Raw genomic sequence first — 19,003 nt, 5'->3', positions numbered from 1 at the left:
TAAGTGTGGAAGCTTGCTGGACAGACTGGATGGGCCAATTGGTCTTTTTCTGCCGTCATTTCTATGTTTCAATATGTGAAAACTGACCCAGGACCTACATGATGCTGGTAAAATAGAATACATGGCCTGGGAGGGAAAGAAAAGTAGATAAGATTGCTCACTTGTAAAGAACAGGCTTCCCAGCAGAACTGAAAAAAAAAAATCTCTTAAACTTTTGTTAACTTCTGTTCACTCTTTCAGAACCTTCATTGTGCAATGGGAAACTGCTCATGGCACTTCCATTTTAGTCCAGCTGAGCAAAAGGTTGTTGGGAGAAGACAGTTTCAACTTAGTGCCAAGTAGGAGACACTACTAGGTTATTGGGAAGACTCGGATCCAGGATCGGGCAAATCACATCAGCGAGCACAGAAAGTTATCCTGCCCACACAACTTCAAGGCCATAAGAAAATCTAAATGTCAGTTCAAATTTCATCAAGATTTTCAGAACCTTGTTCCCAATTACTGTGTACAGTACACAGAGATGTGCTTAAAGCTGCTAAAAATAACTATGGCACAAATACTTATTTGTCTCTCTTTGAATGTATAATTTACTTGCTATTTCACCTCTAGTCTCCCAACTAGTTTTACTTCTATGCAAACATGAGTTAAAGGTAACACTGAAACACAGTTACCCTTAAGTTAACAGTTTCATTAACATTTATTTATTTGTTTATTTATTTGAGCTTTTTATATACTGCTGTTCCAGAAGAAGAACACCACAGTTTACAAAATCAACATTCATATTCTGGGTTAACCCAACATCAAATACATGTTAACTAGGGGGCTAGGATAGTATTTTGTAATCTGTAAGTTCCATTTTAATTTCATTCATGAAGTAATCAGCAAGTTGTCATAATGTACTATACATTGCTCATTGTTTATTACTCATTCTACTAACATTATCAATGAGTTTTGAAAATGACGTTATCTGCGTATTGATATTTTAAGTTAAATCATGTACATTTCTGAAGAGCCAGGTTTTCAGCTTACATTTGAAACTCTTTCTTTCTGTTATCATAGTAATGTCTCTGGTAGAGAATTCCACAATTTGGGGCCCGCTATGGAGAACATTCAGTTTCTTATTTGTGTTAGACATGTATTAGGCGTTGTCGGGACAGTAAATAGTCCTTTGTTTTGTGATCTTAGTGTTCGCTGTGGTGTGTATTGTTGAAGTGTCACTCCAAATAAGCCGGGGTTTATATCACTGATGATACTGAAAATTAATGTTAATACTTTATAATGAATTCTGGATTGTACTGATAGCCAGTGGCAGTGCTATCGGTGAAGAGGTTATATTGTCAAATTTCCTTGTCTCTAATAAAAGACTTGCTGAGGCATTTTGTAATAACTGTAGTGGTCTTAATAGTTCTGAAGGTAGGCCTAGTAATAGGGAGCTGCAGTAATCTTTGAAAATATTAATGTTTGTAAAACTGTGCGGAAGTCCTGTAACGTTAGTAATGGTTTCAACCAATGTAATATTCTCAGCTTGGAATATCCTGTTTTAATCAGTTTGTTTATGTGTTTTTTCATTGTAAAGTTCTCATCAATCTGTATTCCCAGGTCCCGTACATGATCTGAAGGTGTAATGTTAAAATTACCCAGGTCTAGGGGTGGCGGTTTGACTATAGAGGAGTTTCTCCTTAACCATACGATTTCAGGTTTTTTTTGTGTTTAGCCTTAGTTTCAGCTGGGATAGTTCTTGTTGTATTGCCTTCATGTATATAGGCAGAGTCGATGCAGTTTTTTCAGATGGTTTACTGAATGGGATGTAGAATCGTACGTCATCTGCGTATAAGAAGAAGTTGATTCCTAGTTCCGCTAGTAATGTACAAAGAGGCAGCATATAAATGTTGAATAGTATTGCTGAGAGTGCTGAACCCTAGGGGACACCTGTATCGACTGGGAAGGTGTCAGATATGTGATTGCCCAGTCTGACTTGGAATGTCCTATCTGATAGGAAGGAAGAGAACCATTTGGTAACATTTCCATCTATTCCAATTTTTCTCAACTGGTGGCGTAGCAGGGTATGGTCCACAGTGTCAAAGGCTGCCGTTAAATCAATTAGCACCAGGATATAAGATTAATCATTGTCAAACCCCTGTAGTACAGGGTCCGTTAAAGAAATGAGTAAAGTTTCTGTTGAACAACATTTTCTAAATCCTAATTGATTTGGATATAGATTATTATTCGTGAATGAGCATTCTCCATAGCAGGCCCAAAACTATGGAACACCCTACCTGAAGAAATAAGATTATAAGCAGATGTCAAAAAATTTAAAGTAGAACTTAAGACCTGGCTGTTTAAATGCGCCTAATGCAGAAACACAATGACAAGAAAAAAAACAGACAGCCTCAACGCAGAACATTAAGCACGTTTACTTATTTTTATTCATTTTATTCTTAACTTACTTTATTAATCTACTGATTCTTACAAAAATCTTAATCATGTATTAATAATTTTAAGATGCTTCTATTTATTCTCTGTTTGTGTCTTTTGTTGATTGTTTTGTGATTTAATTATTGTATTCTCCTGCTCTTTACATATTGTACACCGTTATGATGGTTTCACCGATATGATGGCATACAAATAAATAAACCTTAAACCTTATTGTCTTTTAGGTGGTTTTCTAATTGGGATAACATTGCTTTTTCTAGGACTTTTGCAATAAAAAGCAAGTTAGATATTGGTCGATAATTGTCTCAATAGTCAATTCTGAAAAGTTTTATTTTTTAGGATTGGTTTAATCACTGCTTCTTTTGCCCCAGAAGGGACCAATACTTCTGATAGCAAGTGTCTGATTATGGTTGCAATTGTTAGAGTGATTATGCTGTGTGCTATTTTCAGGGAACTTGCGGGGATTGGATCCAGTGGGTGGATAGGAGGCTTAATTTTTGCAATGATTTGGTGAATTTTGAGTTTAAATACTATGTCAAATGTATTCCATTTTACTTGTCCATGTTTTTCTTCAGGTTCTTTTGTTGGCGAGCAGGTGGAGAATTGTATTTTTAACCTATTGATTTTATCTAACAAAGAAGTGGCATATTCATTGCGGGAATTCTTTGAAAAGAAGTCATTGTTCAAGATGGAGGAAGATGGGTCCTTGATTAAGTTTTTAACTGTTTTGAAAAGTAATTTGGAATTGAATACTACACCATGAATCTGTTTAGCATAGTAGTCTTTTTTTTTTTTTTTGCTTTATTGATTTGTTTGCTATATTTTGTTAATAGGGATCTGTATTTTTCTAGGGATTCTGTAGATTTGCATTTCTGCCATTGTTTTTCGGATTTTCTTAGTGTCTGTTTAGTTTGTGTCTTAGCTCTTCGCTGTACCATGGCTTCTTTTGTTTAGCAGTATTATATTCTTTTTGGAATGTTTTTGTCTGGATTGGGCTTAGTTTATCTGCTATTTCATTGACAATTTTATCCCAGGAGTCAAAAGCTGTGGAGGCATTAACTTGATTAAAATCAATTATCTTATTTTTTGTTTCTTCAAGTATTTTTGGTTCTATCTTTTTATTTTTGTAGGTAAAAGATTGATTGTTATTTGAATTTGTTTGCTTTATGTTGAGGAGGTTTATTTCTATTTTTATTAGTTGATGATCAGTCTAGGGCAATATATTGTGCGAAGAATTGATTAGGCAGTTATTGTGATTGGCAAATATTAGGTCAAGGATGTTTTCTGCTTTATGAGTGGGGTAGGTTACAAATTGTGGCCAATCCATTGCTTCCATGGTATCTAAGAAGATTTCACTTGCTGTAGATTTAGGTGTGTTATCTACATGTAGGTTAAAGTCTCCTACGATTATTGTAGAGTCAGGTGAAGAGAGTGGTGAGCAGTCTTTTTGATTTAGTGAGAGGTGAGCAGTCTTTTTGTAGTATTCCTGGGGGGGCAACAGACCATACCTATTGTTTACTTGTGGTGATTTTAGTATTACCACCTTGTAGGGAGGGTTAATCTCAACTTTATAAGGTTTAAGTTTAAGTTCTTTTTTACTGATTCTTCTGGGGAAGTGAAAGATGTTACTGATTCTTCTGGGAAGTAAGATATCATAGTTGGAGTGATCAATTTTATTTAAGAGTACATTATCTTTGTCTTTCAGCCCGGTTTCTATTATACAGAAGAAGATAGTAGGATTTAGTTCCTCTAGTACAGTGATGGCGAACTCCAGTCCTCGAGTGCCACAAACAGGCCAGGTTTTCAGGATATCCACAATGAATATGCATGAGAAAAATGTGCATACACTGCTGCCATTGTATGCAAATCTATCTCATGCATATTCATTGTGGATATCCTGAAAACCTGGCCTGTTTGTGGCACTCGAGGACTGGAGTTCGCCATAACTGCTCTAGCAGATCATTTATTAGTGGATTTTTTTTTATAGTGACTGAACATTCAATAATAGGAGTGTAAACATTAGGCAGGAAGAGATTACAGGAGACTTGTTACTTATCATGGGGTATATGAGCTTTTAGCTCTTTCTTTGCTTGTGTTTTGAGGTTTTCTGTAGATTTCCATAAATTCCCCTTCCTGTGATGGTTTCAATGTGGTGAGTTGGCTCTATTATACTAGCTGTTTGGTAAGGGTGAGATTAAGTAGTTATTTCAGGCTTTACCTTGGGTCAACATGAAGGGGTGCATAAAGGGGCAGGCTCCTTTGTTGCTCTCCTTCGTGCACACGCTAAGGGCATGGGCCTGCTGGCGCAAGCATCTCCAGTGTTGCAAAGGCTTCCTTCTGCCTTCGTTGGTGTTGGAGAGAGGGTTGAGGGGCAGTTGGTGAGCGGGCACAAGCCAGTCTGCGCCAGCGTCTTCTTCCCTTCTCTGGGGTGAAGGAAGGAGCACCTCCTCAGGTCAGGTCCCCTCTTGTCCCACAGCTCCAGAGGGGAGCCAGTGTCAGGGCCTGTCTGCTGGAGTGCTGGTTGTGCTCCATCCCCGGCGTTGCGAGAGTTTCCTTCTGCCCTCGTTGGTGTTGCCTCCAAAATTGCACCAATGTGTCTTAAACCTCAAATATCTCTTTAGAGTTTTCAGAATGAGGAAGAGCAATTAAGGATGGCACAGAACAAGGGTAAATGCACCTACAAATACCTATCCTGGCTTCTTTTTGAATATACAGTATACCTTAGTACTATTTTTTTTATACAAATTCCCTTTCAGATCCTAGCAGACACTAGAATCTGTTTGTTATTAATAGTTCTCCAAAGGTCTTCCACAGTCTTTCTTTCCCTTGTAAATAAGTGCATCACGATATGAAATTGTAAAGCCTCACCTGAACTTGATGAATTGCTACTGATACCCAAGCAAGATTTGCTGTCGCCACCTAAAATACCAAATGAATTTTATTTTACATATACGAAGATGTACTCATACTATACAACATAGAACAAACACATTGATACAAAGAACGTAAATAACTTACAAAAGACTAAGTTGCTCTAATAATGTTATGTGCTGTTTTCATTTTACATGCTTTATTATACATCGCTTTGGTTTACTGGAGTAAGAAATAGTGATTCATCACATAAATAAACTAAATTAATGTCGCCTGTGGATTCCAGATCATGTGGTAAATATCCATCTGCCCAATAGATGTTTTCACTTGTTTCAATTTTCTTACATTTCTAAAAGAACCATGTATTGCTCCAATTTTTTTCCCTGCTGCTATCCATTAATGGCTACAAGTTGCACAGTCAGTGCTAGAAATAACACTTGAGATATCACTATGATTTTCATATCAATTGTGGGATTTCTGTTCCCTCTGTATCCTCCAACTAAGCAAAAAGGAAATTTGTGCTTTCCCAGTTTTTACACATCCCCACTTTTTCTGTACCAACACTCCAATGAAATATGTACTTCTCTTGAATAAAACCAAGGGGTGAATATTAAAAGAGTTACTCGCATTAAAAGGCTCATATACACAAGTAGATCGGCTGAGTGCAAACTCCTCTTATTTTAAATCCATTAAATTATGTGCGCATATGCACATGTGCAAACAACAGAAAGTGTGAAAAAAAAAAAAGAGGATGATTTGGGGCAGGGCAGAGGTGTTGCAGAATGGGGCTTACCATTTATGCGCATAAATCCCAATTTTAAATCCACGAATGGAGCGCGTGTCGGGCTGTTACCTGTGCACATTTACTTCTGCTCTTTTTCAGGCGTAATGCAGAATAAAAACCCTTTATAGCCAAAAACTGACTGGGTGAGGGGTCTGGATAAACTGAGGGGAGTGCAGAGTGAAGAACCAGAGGGACTTGATGACCTAGAGATAAACAGGGCATACTGGTGGACTAAGTGATCAAACGGTTATTTCCTTCATGCACGCATGTTTTAAAATATGCTCACTTGCGCGTGTAAAAACCAACAGGTCCTATGGAAAGATATACTAATGCTTAAAATTAGGAGTACACCTAAGCATGCTAGACTTACTTTAACAGTACTTGGGCATTTACGCAGACGATTTAAAATTCCAGTGTATGTGGGCTCAAGCGTGCTCACTTTAAAGTTACCATCTAAGGAGTCCATATTCAGCTGCTGTGTGGCTATGCTAGTTGAATAAACCCAGCTATCTTGAAGTTGACCGCAGAAGGTAACCCGCTAATGCCGACTATCAGAGTCAGCTGGTTAACTTATGCAGCTAACTTGGCTCCTCCCCAGAATGCCTCCTGCCCATCCCAGAATGCCCCTAATTTATCCAGATAAATTCTAGCTTGGTAGCTAGTTACCTGGCTAGAATTAACCTGATAAGGGCTGAATATAGCCTGACAAGCCATTTAGATGGATAGCTATTACATTATTCATCTAAATGGCTTTTGAATATGGACCTTTAAATACCTAGCCACAGTTTGTGTCAAGCGTAGCTGCAACTCAAACTGGCCACTGTTGGAGACAGGATGCTAGGCTTGCTGGATCTTGCTCTGATCCAGAACGGTATTTCTTCTGTTCTTAAGAGTTTTTGGCTATGACCAAGGGTTTGAGGTTTCGCACTTCACATGAATGTTGCAGTTTCACTATAATACGTATTGTAATTCCTAAAACACTTATGTGAGAGAATAGCCTGGTGGTTAGAGCAGCAAGCTACAAACCAAGGGAGCCAGGGTTTAAATCTCACTGTTACTCTTTGTGACCTTAGGCAAGTCACTTTACCTTCTATTGTCTCAAGCTGTAATAGTGCTATAACATGTGTTAAACAGCGTATATCTGGCAATATCATGTGTTCTTATGTATGCCCCCACCCTGGTACTCTCCCCTATTAAAATGACCTTCTTTGCGTGTATGAATAATGCAAATACATACAAAGAAGGTCATTAATAGGCAATTTGCTGTTAACATTTTATTACAGCCAACCAAGAATGTGATCAGCCTAGATAAAAGAACACCACTTTTTTTTTTTAATGTAGAATATGTGAGGCTTTCACACCACATTTAAAGTACCAGCAACCAAAAAGAAAAAAAATACTGCAGCTAGAGAAAAGGTTGAGGCGGGGGGTCACATCCTAGGGCTGCCACTTGAGGTGATCCCAACTCCCTAAAAGTGAAAACAAAAACCCCAGTAATGTGCCCACGCAGCGATGGCTCCCCCAATCCCCTCCTCCCCTAAAGGTCAACAAAAATCATTGGGGATTCAGCAGTTCCCAACCCCCTTCTTCCGCCTTCCCCCCCAAAGGTGAGAAATAAAAAAATGTAGGGTCAGGGCCCCCATCACCACCCTCCACCATCCCCCGCACCTCCTCCATCTCTGAACCCCCCTCTGCACTCTCCAAACTTTACAAAGCCAACTCCGGTCCCTCACTGGGGCCAGTGCACCCCCTAGCACCTCGCCCAGTCAATGCCATTATTCAAAAGACTGGAGCAAAGTCTGGGGATCGGACCTCATAGGCCGTCACCGCATGGGCACATTTTTTTTTTTTTTTAAACGTTTGGGGAGTCGGGTCCGCCTTGAGTGGAGGCTCCAGGTTGAGTCAAGGGACAGCACTGACCCCCACTCAACCTTTTATCAAGTTGTGGCAATTTTTTAGTGGCCAGCCCTTTAAGGCGATGTCAGTCCTTTGAGTTTGGGACTCCATTGCGTTAAAGGGCCGCTTGCTGCATTCTTTTGTCCCACAGTATTTGGAACTTGAAGGAGCTCACTATCGTAGCAACACGCCCCAGTGATAGTGGGACCCCTCCCATAAAAAAAATTTGTGGCTTAGTGCATCTAGGCCTTAGATTTCAAGTCCTCTGAGGATAGGGAAATACCTACAGTACCTGAATGTAATTCACTTTGAAGTGCCAGAAAGCAGAACATAAATAAATAAATGTCCAAGCCCTGTTCCCTTTGAATAAGAAAACTCACCCCCAATCATCCATCGTGTGATAGAGACAAAAGAATGCAAATGACTGATCAGTGCCATTTTAAATGGGGAAAAGAGCTGGGAAGTAACTGTTCATTTTATTTTTCAACTTTGGCCACCTCAAGAGGCTGTGGGGAATGTTAGACAGGGCCTCAATAGACCTCCAAGGGTTTTTATTCTACCCCGGGTGGAAGGCAGAATGTGGACCCATTCAGGCCCTGGATTGTGGGGCCACCACTACACAGAGAACATTTTCACAGCGGTATCTTACCACTGGGAGAAATCCAGTGGGATTTACTAAGCTCTGGTACCCAGAAGGAAAAATACAATTGCTTAATAAATGGATCTCTTAGACCAGAGGTGTCCAAACTACAGCCTGCAGAACTCCTTTTGGCCAGCCCTTCAAGCTTTTCCTTCACACACCCAGATTCAGCCTGCAGAGGATGGGGTTTTTTTTGGATTTCTTTTAACCAGGACCGTGCCACTGATGGATACCACTGCTGAGAAGGCTAAGTCTTGCCAATGGCAAAAGACTCCTGGGACAGGAGACTTGATAGATACCGCTGGCAGGGAGGCCAGGCCCCACCAGTGTGCAGGGCAGGGGGTGAAAGAAGAAAAGAAATGGAGGGGAGGGAATGCTGGACGGGAAGGAAAGGAAAGAAAGTGCATGAAGGGAGCACGAAAGGGAAGGAACATGAAGGGATGGAAGTGGAGGGAAGTAGGGTGAGATGAGAGTAGGGTAAATGAAGAGAGGGGAAGGAGTAGGGTGAGGGGAGGGGGTGCGAGAAGAATGGAGGGAATGAGAGGGAAAAGAAGAGAGGGAGTGAATGGATTAAGAGGGAGGGGAAGGGGAAGAGAAGGGAAGGTGTGAGAGTGATAGTGAAAGGATGGGACGAGAGAGGAACATAAGAACATAAGAAATTGCCATCCTGGGTCAGACCAAGAGTCCATCAAGCCCAGCATCCTGTTTCCAACAGTGGCCAAAACCAGGCCACAAGAACCTGGCAATTACCCAAACACTAAGAAGATCCCATGCTACTGATGCAATTAATAGCAGTGGCTATTCCCTAAGTATAATTGATTAATAGCCATTAATGGAGGGGGAGTCTCACTCATACACATACACCCAACACCCCTCAGGGAGACAGATGCAGGGGAAAAGGAAGATAGGGAGCAAGTTGCCGGCTTCTAGAAATATTACTGCTGGTATGTTATCTACCATGCCCCTGGTAACCTTGTTTTCTCCCATTCTCAGTGTTTCAAATCATCCTAGGGTTAGATATATCCCCTCCACCCTCTGCTCAGCAAACTCTGAGCTGAATACACCCTCCTCCTGTCCACTCCGGAAATTCCAAGGGAGACTGCCATACCCCCAACCCCACGGGATAACTTGAAATTTCCTATGTGTACCTTCACTTGAAAAACCTGGGGACCCCTGCTTTATATTGACAGTGTACAAAAAACACTGCAACTTTCCCAGGCCATTGCCTCCTAAGAGAATGAGGAAGAGATACAGGTGGGCCTCTGTCAAGCCCTGTCCATATAGGTAGGAGAGGAGCTGATTCCAGCACACTCCTCCCTGGCCAATTCACGGGACTATCTACATTTCAGCTGCCATTCCTAAGTCCTCGCCAAACTTGTCCCCAAAGGCCTACTATTGTGCATAAGTAATAAATGAGTGCCTGATGATCCAAAGCAACAGTCATTGCCAGCTGGTACCTGCAGGGAAAGAAACACATTAACAGGAATATACAGGTTGTCAATGAAAGGCAAATACAGGGGTCCATTAACCTTGCCTACTCTTAAGAAGCCACTAAACTTAATCTGCTTATAAGATCTATGGCTGCTCTGGGAAATCTGGAGATGGCTACACTGTGGTGACTCTGTTGCGGAATTAAAATGTGCCATAATCTGCATTTCACTGACCACATTGAGAATGTGCTTAAAATCAGCTGAAATTGAAATTTGCTAACTAGTGACAAGTCTTAGTGTATAAAGAATTGTCACCCCTCCTGAAGACTATGTCCCATGAATGTTAGAGCAGTTTACATGGGGCATATGACTAGGCCTTATACTGCCAGCAGAGTGATCATCTGGCCCATTCCAACAGATCAGTTTTAGACCTCAATACACATGAGCATCCTGCTGTTTGATATGGTGGCATCAGGAGCCATTAACCTCAAGATTTCAGGTGCCCTGTTAGTGGCCACTGTGAACTTGCTAACCCACAGGGCACTAAACACCACCAGTGAGAATGCTGTCTGGAGCAGCGTCGTCTCAAACATGGAAGCAGCCACCCTGGGCACAGCATACCAAAGGAAGGTCAGCTCCCATGAGTGAATGGCCAGCAAGAGTCCATGACAAGCCCTGTCTCGTGGGCCAAGCCTATCATTATATTTTTGACTATGAAGACGTGCGCCATGTCGGTGCTGCTTTATGCTTTAGTAAAGACTGGCAACACAGCCAGCTTAATGCACAAGCACACCATGCACCTGGACAGACCTTCTTGCTTAGTATGCAAGACATAATCTATTATCAAACTCTAAAGCATAGGTTCGCTCCTACAGCCATGGCCAAGGAAGAAAGCAGTAATTCAGTTTTGATATCTGACTGAGATGATCCAGGTTGATTCAGCGACAGACTGATACAGAGGTTAACATGTTCTCTGATTTCAAAAGACTATGGGTGTGCCAGGACTGGCTGCCTTACCAAATCTGCCTGTGAAGCCGGCCTTCTGAATAGGGACTACTTGCAATGAAAGACTGAATCAACAATTTTATTGAGGGAGCCTGATACCAGTTTCACTTGTGCTGTGATGTTACTAACCAGGCAACAGAAAATGAACTTTCACAAAGGCTTAGAGATTAATGACATCTGGCAGAGTGGCATTTGAAAATAACCAACACTATGTTGACAAGCTCTCCACATATGCAGTTCAACCACTAAGGGTTCTCCATATATACAGGGCAATGACTAAGGGGGATTGTGCTGGAAATGCTAAGATCTTCATGAACCCCCACTCCACCCATTCAGGAGGCCATTGTGCTGTGCTCCAAACACTAGAAGTAAATCCTGAAGTCTAGGACTCCAAATTCCTAAAGGAAATGAAGAAAGCGTGCATAGGGGTAACTTGTTGGTGCAGCAGTTACTACCCTTAACCAATAAGCCTTGATATAAGCCTTGATGCTTTTGATGCAGCTGCAACATCGCTCTCTGTTTCGAATCAGGGGGGTGGGGGCTGAAAGGAAAGAGAAATTTGGATTCAGAGACAACAAAGACATGACTTCTTTACAGTCTGGGGTACTGATGCTCAGACATTAAAGAAAAAACACAGGACTGCTTCTACAGCCAAGTCCATAAGCAAAGCACATCAAGCAAAAATAACTGATACATGGGGGTAACTTGCAGGGCACGGCAGATACGACCATGGGAAGCTTGCTGGGCAGACTGCATGGACCACTGGTCCTTTTCTGCAGTCATTTTTATGTTTCTATGAGCAAAGGAACTACTACTACAACGTCTTATTACGTCTATAGCATTATTAGATAAGGCTGTGTAAGCCAAAAAATTTAATTTCATTTCATTTGGGTGCAGTTTTTGTCCAAATTCCATTTTGTTCGGGGCTTTTTTTTTTTTTGTTTCACCAAATATTGCACAAAATGAAAGAAAACACAACATTTTGTATTTCTTTTTGTAGTTCCTTATTAAAAATAACATGAAAGGATATAGATAATGAGAGTGTCCCTGCTATGCAGATATTATAATCCTATTCAAGATACACATACAGGAACAGACTCAGTTAATTATCTCTCTTTGTAAAGGATTATTGGCGACAAGCTCACAGATTGCATTTCTTCTGGAATTGATCCCACTTCCCATGACTTTCTAGCAATTTAAAAATATTGATGTAGTGCAACATCTTAGAGAGATTGGGATGGATTCGTATAACTGGTGGTCCGTACCCATGAACATGGTCCCACCAACAACTGCCGAACCACTGACCTCACCCCTTATGGAACAGCCTCATGAAATGCTGGATCCAGAGAAGTGCCAAGACTGCTATTGCTGGAGCTGAAACACGATGACCATCTCCGGCTTTTCCACTTACACTAGTTTTTATGATTCTCCCCCTGAATAGCCATCTCAGAGATGGCTCTTGTGTAAGGCTCACCTTCCTTCCATACAGAGCCACTACTGGATGCAGCAGTTCTCTCACTATCAGCTGAGTTGCATCATTTTGACTACTTCACATTCTCCACAGAGGCTGAAGTACTCACGACCTGAGAGTGCAATAAGGGGTGAATTTTAAAAGCCCGTTGCACGCCAAAGCCAGGAGATGCGCACAGGAGTTGGGCCGGCATGCATCGCATAGATTTTATAAAGTGCCCGCATACACGCATATCTCCTGGTATGCACACACATTTTTTTTTTCCGAAAAAGGGGCAGGTTTTGGGTGTGGTCTGGGGGGGGGGGCATGGGCATTCCAGGATTTATGAATGAAACCAGTGCATAAATACTTACGCGCATAAGTGCATGCTGGGGTCCCCTACCGCCTACCTTTACTTCTGCTATGGATGGCATGTAAGAGCTAAAACAAAAAAAAAACTAGGCTGGTCAGCGAGGTTTGAAGGGTAAGGGCTAACAAGGTAAAAGGGAGGCTAATTAACTAGGGAGTTAGAAGGTCCTATCCTTTACCTGGGTAACCTGGGAATGAACTGGGGAAATTGGTAATTGCATTGGCGCATGTGTCTACTGAAATCCCCCCACTTAAGCAGTAGAGTCGGTATTTGTGCAGACATGCATACGTCCATATAAACATGTACGTACAGCCTATTTTATACCATGCGCACATATACACGCGTATGTTATAAAATGGCCTAGTCCCTTGGCGCAAGCTAGCCTATGTGCTTACATGTGCACCTGCGCAGCTGTTTAAAACTTACCAACACAGAGTAGACGCAGGCACTTGTGGACTCATGTCTGCTCTGTAATGCCCTGGTGGAGAACCTTGGAGTCTCCTGGGATGGGTTCTATGTGGGGATTGCCTCTGCGAGGACTGCCATTGTGGGGAATTGTCTCATGGCGAGCATTTCCAAAGACAGTACCTCCCTATAGAGTACCTGAATGAGGAGTATGTATGATAGGAGTACCGATTTAAAGAACTCCTGTGAGAGGCATACCCTTGCAGAGAATATCTGCCTGTATGTCTACTCGGAGAACATATACACAGGGAGTATCTCTGATGGGAAAGCCTGTATGGGTTCCTGCTGGAATATTGTCCCCATGACTAAGACCTCCTGGCAAGGAAATAACTGCCTCTTGAGGGACATGGGTATCTGTCCATGTACTCAATCAGGCTGATGCAATATGTGCGTGGGAAAAACAGGTGCTCATGATTGAGTGCCCACTTTCCTAACACATGCCCATCCACCTCTCCTGGGTGCGCAATGCAGTAGGAAAATGAGCAGCTGCGTTAAAAATGAAGTGCTAAGGAAAATTGTGCATCCCTAGCACCTCCTTGCTATCAGGCACGAAGGAGAAGTGGCTGTACGTGGGTTAGGAAAGTGGACACTCAATATTAGGAGCGTCTGTTTTGCTAACCTGTGCACAGCCATGGGTAAGGAAAATGGATGCTCGCAAATTGAATGTCTATTTTCCTAACCAGACCACGGTCAAAACTTTTTTTTTTTCCGCGTTGCTGTTTTTTTGGTTCCTCCGACTTAATATCACCATGATATTAAGTCAAAGGAACCACAGAAAAGCAGTATTTTCTGTTTTTCAGATCAACTTTTGGGGCTCCTCAAAACTTAACACCAGCTCCATTGCTGGCATTAATTTTTGAGGGTTATAATGTGCATGCTCAGCACATGGTTATTTTTTACATTGGAAGGTAATAGCTAATAGCCTCATCAACATGGCATTTACATGTGATGAGTGCTATTAGCTACGCCCTGGTTTGGATGTGTGATTTGGAAGCACTGATCCCCTTATTGCATTGGGGGTTATGGACGCATATCCAAAAATTGCATCCAACTGTGGGTTAACCTGTGCACTAGACTGAGCGCATGGTATTGTATCAGCCTGAAAATAATAGGACCTGCTACTGCTCACATTAGGAGGCATGGGGACATCATGTTACTGTTATAGTAGAGAGATGGTGGACCCTTGGGCCGGGCTGCCAGGAGGGTTCCTATAGCAGACCAGGAGGCAGAGTCTAGTGACCGGCAGTTGGCTTCACCCAGGACCCGGGATCCCCCCAGGAGGAGCCCGTAGGGATTCGGGCCCTTGGGACTTATGGGCCGGAGAAGGACTGCAAGCAAGAGACGTCAGAAGCAGGCCCAGGGTCAAGGCAGGCGACAAGCAAACAGTGTCGAGAAGCAGACCAGGGTCTGGGCAGGCAGCTAGCAAACAATGTTCAGAGGCAGACCAGGGTCGAGACAGGCAGCTAGCAAACAATGTTCAGAGGCAGACCGGGATCGAGGCAGGCAGCTAGCAAGCAGAGTTCAGAAGCAGACCGAGATCAAGAACCAGGAAGACAATCGATGAAGGTCACTGAAGCAGGAACTGGAACGGCACAGGAGACCCAGGAACCAGGAACCAGCAGTGAGCAGGGTCAGGAAGGCAACTAGAATTCAAAGAACCTCGTTGCAAGGCGCCTTCTCGGAGTCTGGGCGCCCGTTAAATGCAGGCCTGGCATCAGACGTCAGCCAGGAGGTGGTCCCTCACTTCCGGGTGCTGGACACGCGCGAGGCAAAGGAGGAGGGCGGAGTTTGTCGGCCTAGACGGCGTTCTCCACGTGGAGACGCCGTGGCCATGCGGCCCACCGGCCCGGGACTTCAGCGTCTCTCCTCGCGGACCGGAGCGGAGGTAAGCGGACCCGACCCCGATCATGGGGGAGGCAGTCGGGGCCGCAACACATCAGGGCTTGGATGTTGTTTAAAAATACTATCTTGGAAGCCCAGAACAGATGTATTCCATGCATTAAAAAGGGGATAAGAAGGCTAACCAACTACTGGAATGGTTGAAAGGTGAGATGAAAGAGGCTATGTCTAAAATAACATGTTTCAAGAAATGGAAAAGGAATATGAATGAAGGAAACAGCATAAGCACTGGCAAGCCAGATGCAAAGCATTGATAAGGAAGACAAAGACAGAATTTGAAAAGAAGCTTGCCCAGGAAGCAAAAACTCATAATAAAAACTTTTTCAGGTTCATTGCAAGGTAAAAAGCCTGTGAGGGAGTCGGTTGGACCATTAGATTATCAAGGGGTAAAAGGAGCACTTAGGGATGACAAAGCCATAGCAGAGAGACTAAATGAAATCTTTGCTTCAGTATTCACTGAAGAAGATGTAAGAGAGATACTCATGATATTCAAAGGTGATGATTCAGAGGAACTGAAACACATTTTAGTGAACCTGGAAGATGTACTACGGCAAACTGACAAACTAAAGAGTAGCAAATCACCTGGACTAGATGGTTTACATCCCAGAGTGCTGAAAGAACTGAGAAATTAAATTACGGACCTGCTATTGGAAATTTGTAAACTATTAATAACTTCCCTATGGTATATGAAGACTGGAGTGTTGCCAATATAACACCAATTTTTAAAAAGGGATCAGGGTGATCCAGGAAATTACAAACCAGTGAATCTGACGTCTGTGCCAGGCAAAATGGTAGAAACTATCATAAAGAATAAAATTGCTGAATATATAGATAAGCATAGTTTAATGGGACAAAGCCAACATGGATTTGGCCAAGGGAAGTCTTGCCTCACAAATGTGCTACATTTTTTTTGAGGGCATAAATAAACATGTGGATAAAGGTGAGTCGATATAGTGTATCTGGATTTCCAGAAAAACCTGACAAAGTCTCTCATGAGAGACTTCTTAGGAAATTAAAAAGTCATGGGATAGGGGGCAGTGTCCAATTGTGGATTGCCAACTGATTAAAAGAAAACAGAGAGTAGGGCTAAATGGTAAATGTTTTCAATAGAAAAAGGTGAATAATGGAGTGTCCCAGGGATCTGTTCTGGGACCACTGCTTTTTAATATATTTATAAATGACCTGGAAATGGAAACAAGTGAGGTGATCAAATTTGCAGATGACACAAAATTATTCATAGTTGACAAATCAAAAGAGGATTGTGAGAAATTGCAAGAGGATATTGCAAAACTGGGAGGTTGGGCATGCAAATGACAAATTATATTTAATGTAGACAAGTGCAAAGTAATGTACTTAGGAAAGAGTAACCCAAATTACAGCTACAAAATGCAAGGTTCCACATTAGGAGTCACTACTCAGGAATAGGATCTAAGTGTCATTGTTGAAAATATGTTGAAATCTTCTGCTCAGCGTGCAGCAGCAGCAGTCAAGAAAGCAAATAGAATGCTAGGGATTATTAGAAAAGGAATGAGAATAAAACAGAATATCATAATGCCTCTGTATCGCTCCATGGAGCAGAATTAGAAAAGGTACAGAGAAGGGTGATCAAGACGATAAAGGGGATGGAACAATTCCCCAATGAAGAAAGGCTAAAGAGGTTAGGACTCTTCAGCTTGGAGAAGAGACAGCTGAGGAAAGATATGATAAAGGTCTATAAAATAATGAGTAGAATGAACGAGTAAACAATCAGTTGTTTACTCCTTTGAAAAGTACAAAGACCATGGGACACACAATGAAGCTAGGAGGTAATACATTTAAAACTAATAAGAGAAAATATTTTTTATTCAATGCATAATTAAGCGATGGAATTCGTTATCAGAGGATGTGGTGAAAGCTATTAGTGTAGCTGCATTTAAAAAATGTTTGGACAAATTTCTGGAAGAAAAGTCCATTAACCATTATTAAGGTAGAGTTGCAGAAATCCACTGCTTTATCTTGGGATAAGCAGCTTGGAATCTATCTACCCCTTAGGATCCTGCTAGGTACTTGTGACCTGGCTTGGCCTCTGTTAAAAATAGGATACCGGACTTGATGGATCCTTGGTCTGACGTAGTAATGCAAGCCTTATGATCTTATATTCTATGCCTAAAGCTGAACCTAGTCAGGCAATGGCCCATGTTGAGGCTGCCGACTAGAAACAGGGAGTTCTAGCCTGCTTATCCCATAACCTATGCCATGACCCCATGCCTGAACTATATTCCTTGGTAACACTGTCTTCATAGCTTAAATGAGGCCCACTGCCCTCTTCCCAGTCAGACGCACCCGCTTTTGAGGTTGCTGGAATGGTTTCTGGTCGTTTGGTTGATGACTCCTGCAGGAGTCCCTTACTGAAGCCTTGGGAGGTCTGACTTCCTTTCCCAACGGTTCAGGCATTACAACTGTCCCATTTCTGCCTTCCTGGCCCTATCCTCTTCCCACCCTGCTGTAGGTTTTGATTGGCTCTGATGGCTGCACAGATGCCCTACCTTATTCTCATCAGTTTCTAGCTCCCTGCAGGTCAGTAGCACCAGTTGGCATATGGACAGTGTGGCTGGGCCATTTCTATCCCAAACTGTCTGGCACCCCAAAGGCAAGTCATATTAATGGCCCAGCTGTTGCATGACAAGCCTCAGCTTAGGAGTACAAGTGTTGAGCATGCCGTTGAAGCATCCATAGGCTTCTAGCTTCCCCCATTATACAACTGCAAAGTAAAATGCCTCAGCCTGTCCTTGGTTGTTCTTCAAAGGCATTTCTTTGCTTCTTTCTTTTTTAACAATTGATGTAAGCTTGCAGCAATGATAAAAGCTCCAAGTTTGTTTTTTTTAATATTTTTTTTATTTATGGGACAATGGGTTAAAATATTACCAGCCCTAGACAATGATAGCCTACAGTAGGTACTTGCCCTGCAAGATGGGAGAGTCAAGACCGAGACCGGCCCAGATTAAATTTAGTGCCAGTCCTACCTCCCTTGCAGTGAAACCCCTATGGCCAATAACAGGGCATGCCTGGAAAATCAAGGTACTTGTGGGGAAAGAGGTCTTAGCAGTGAGCCACTTAGTCACTGCCATTAGAGGTGGGCATGCTGGCAGCAGGAGTGGGCCCTCCACTTCCGCTGTCTCCACCGGAGAGCAGGGCAAGTCCTGGGCAGCCCCAGGCAGGAACACAGCCACCCCTTCTTTCCTCATTCCTCAGTTGCAGTATAATCATTTGGACCCTTTTAAAAGTTTTAAGTACTCATAAGAAAATGATTAATGTTTACGATTAGCAAATTAGAATGTGGGTTCACATAATAACAGACACACAATTAAGGGATGGAAACAGACTAGAAACCTCTGAGTCTGCAATTAGAGCCATAATGGTCTTGTAAGTAGTGCAGTGCACACCACACTGGTAAATACTTAAGAGCAGAGGTGCACAACCACATAGTCACTTTCTGAGCCACTTAAGCAGAGTAAAATAAAAGAAAATCAAAATATCATCATGCTGAAATGTATATCTACATTATATTTTCTACCATAAAAATAATTATACCTGCCCCCAAACACTATAGTGATGGAGAGTCACCTTTGTCATCCCGAAGAGCTTGCAGGTGATCCCTAAACCTCACACTGAATTACAATAGCTTAAGAGGATTTTTTATCCCAAATTCAGCAAAATTTATCATTATATTCTTCCTTCCTCCTACCACTGCAATAAATAAAAAAAAAAGAAAGAAAGAAAA

General features: G+C 42.2%; 1 protein-coding gene across 3 annotated transcripts in view; it reads right to left on the bottom strand.

The window, feature by feature from the left end:
• Positions 1-19,003, bottom strand: part of PDE10A (phosphodiesterase 10A) — a 748,737-nt gene that overhangs the window by 241,241 nt on the left and 488,493 nt on the right. For all 3 annotated transcript variants that reach the window (XM_029594115.1, XM_029594117.1, XM_029594116.1), the window contains one exon: positions 5,302-5,352. In XM_029594115.1, coding sequence (XP_029449975.1) covers positions 5,302-5,352 — 51 coding nt within the window. The remainder of the gene's footprint in view (positions 1-5,301; positions 5,353-19,003) is intronic.

Source organism: Rhinatrema bivittatum, chromosome 3 (assembly GCF_901001135.1).
Source record: "Rhinatrema bivittatum chromosome 3, aRhiBiv1.1, whole genome shotgun sequence".
Lineage (NCBI taxonomy): Eukaryota > Metazoa > Chordata > Amphibia > Gymnophiona > Rhinatrematidae > Rhinatrema > Rhinatrema bivittatum.
Note: the sequence above shows the minus strand (reverse complement) of the source record. Positions and strands in the feature narration are given on the sequence as shown.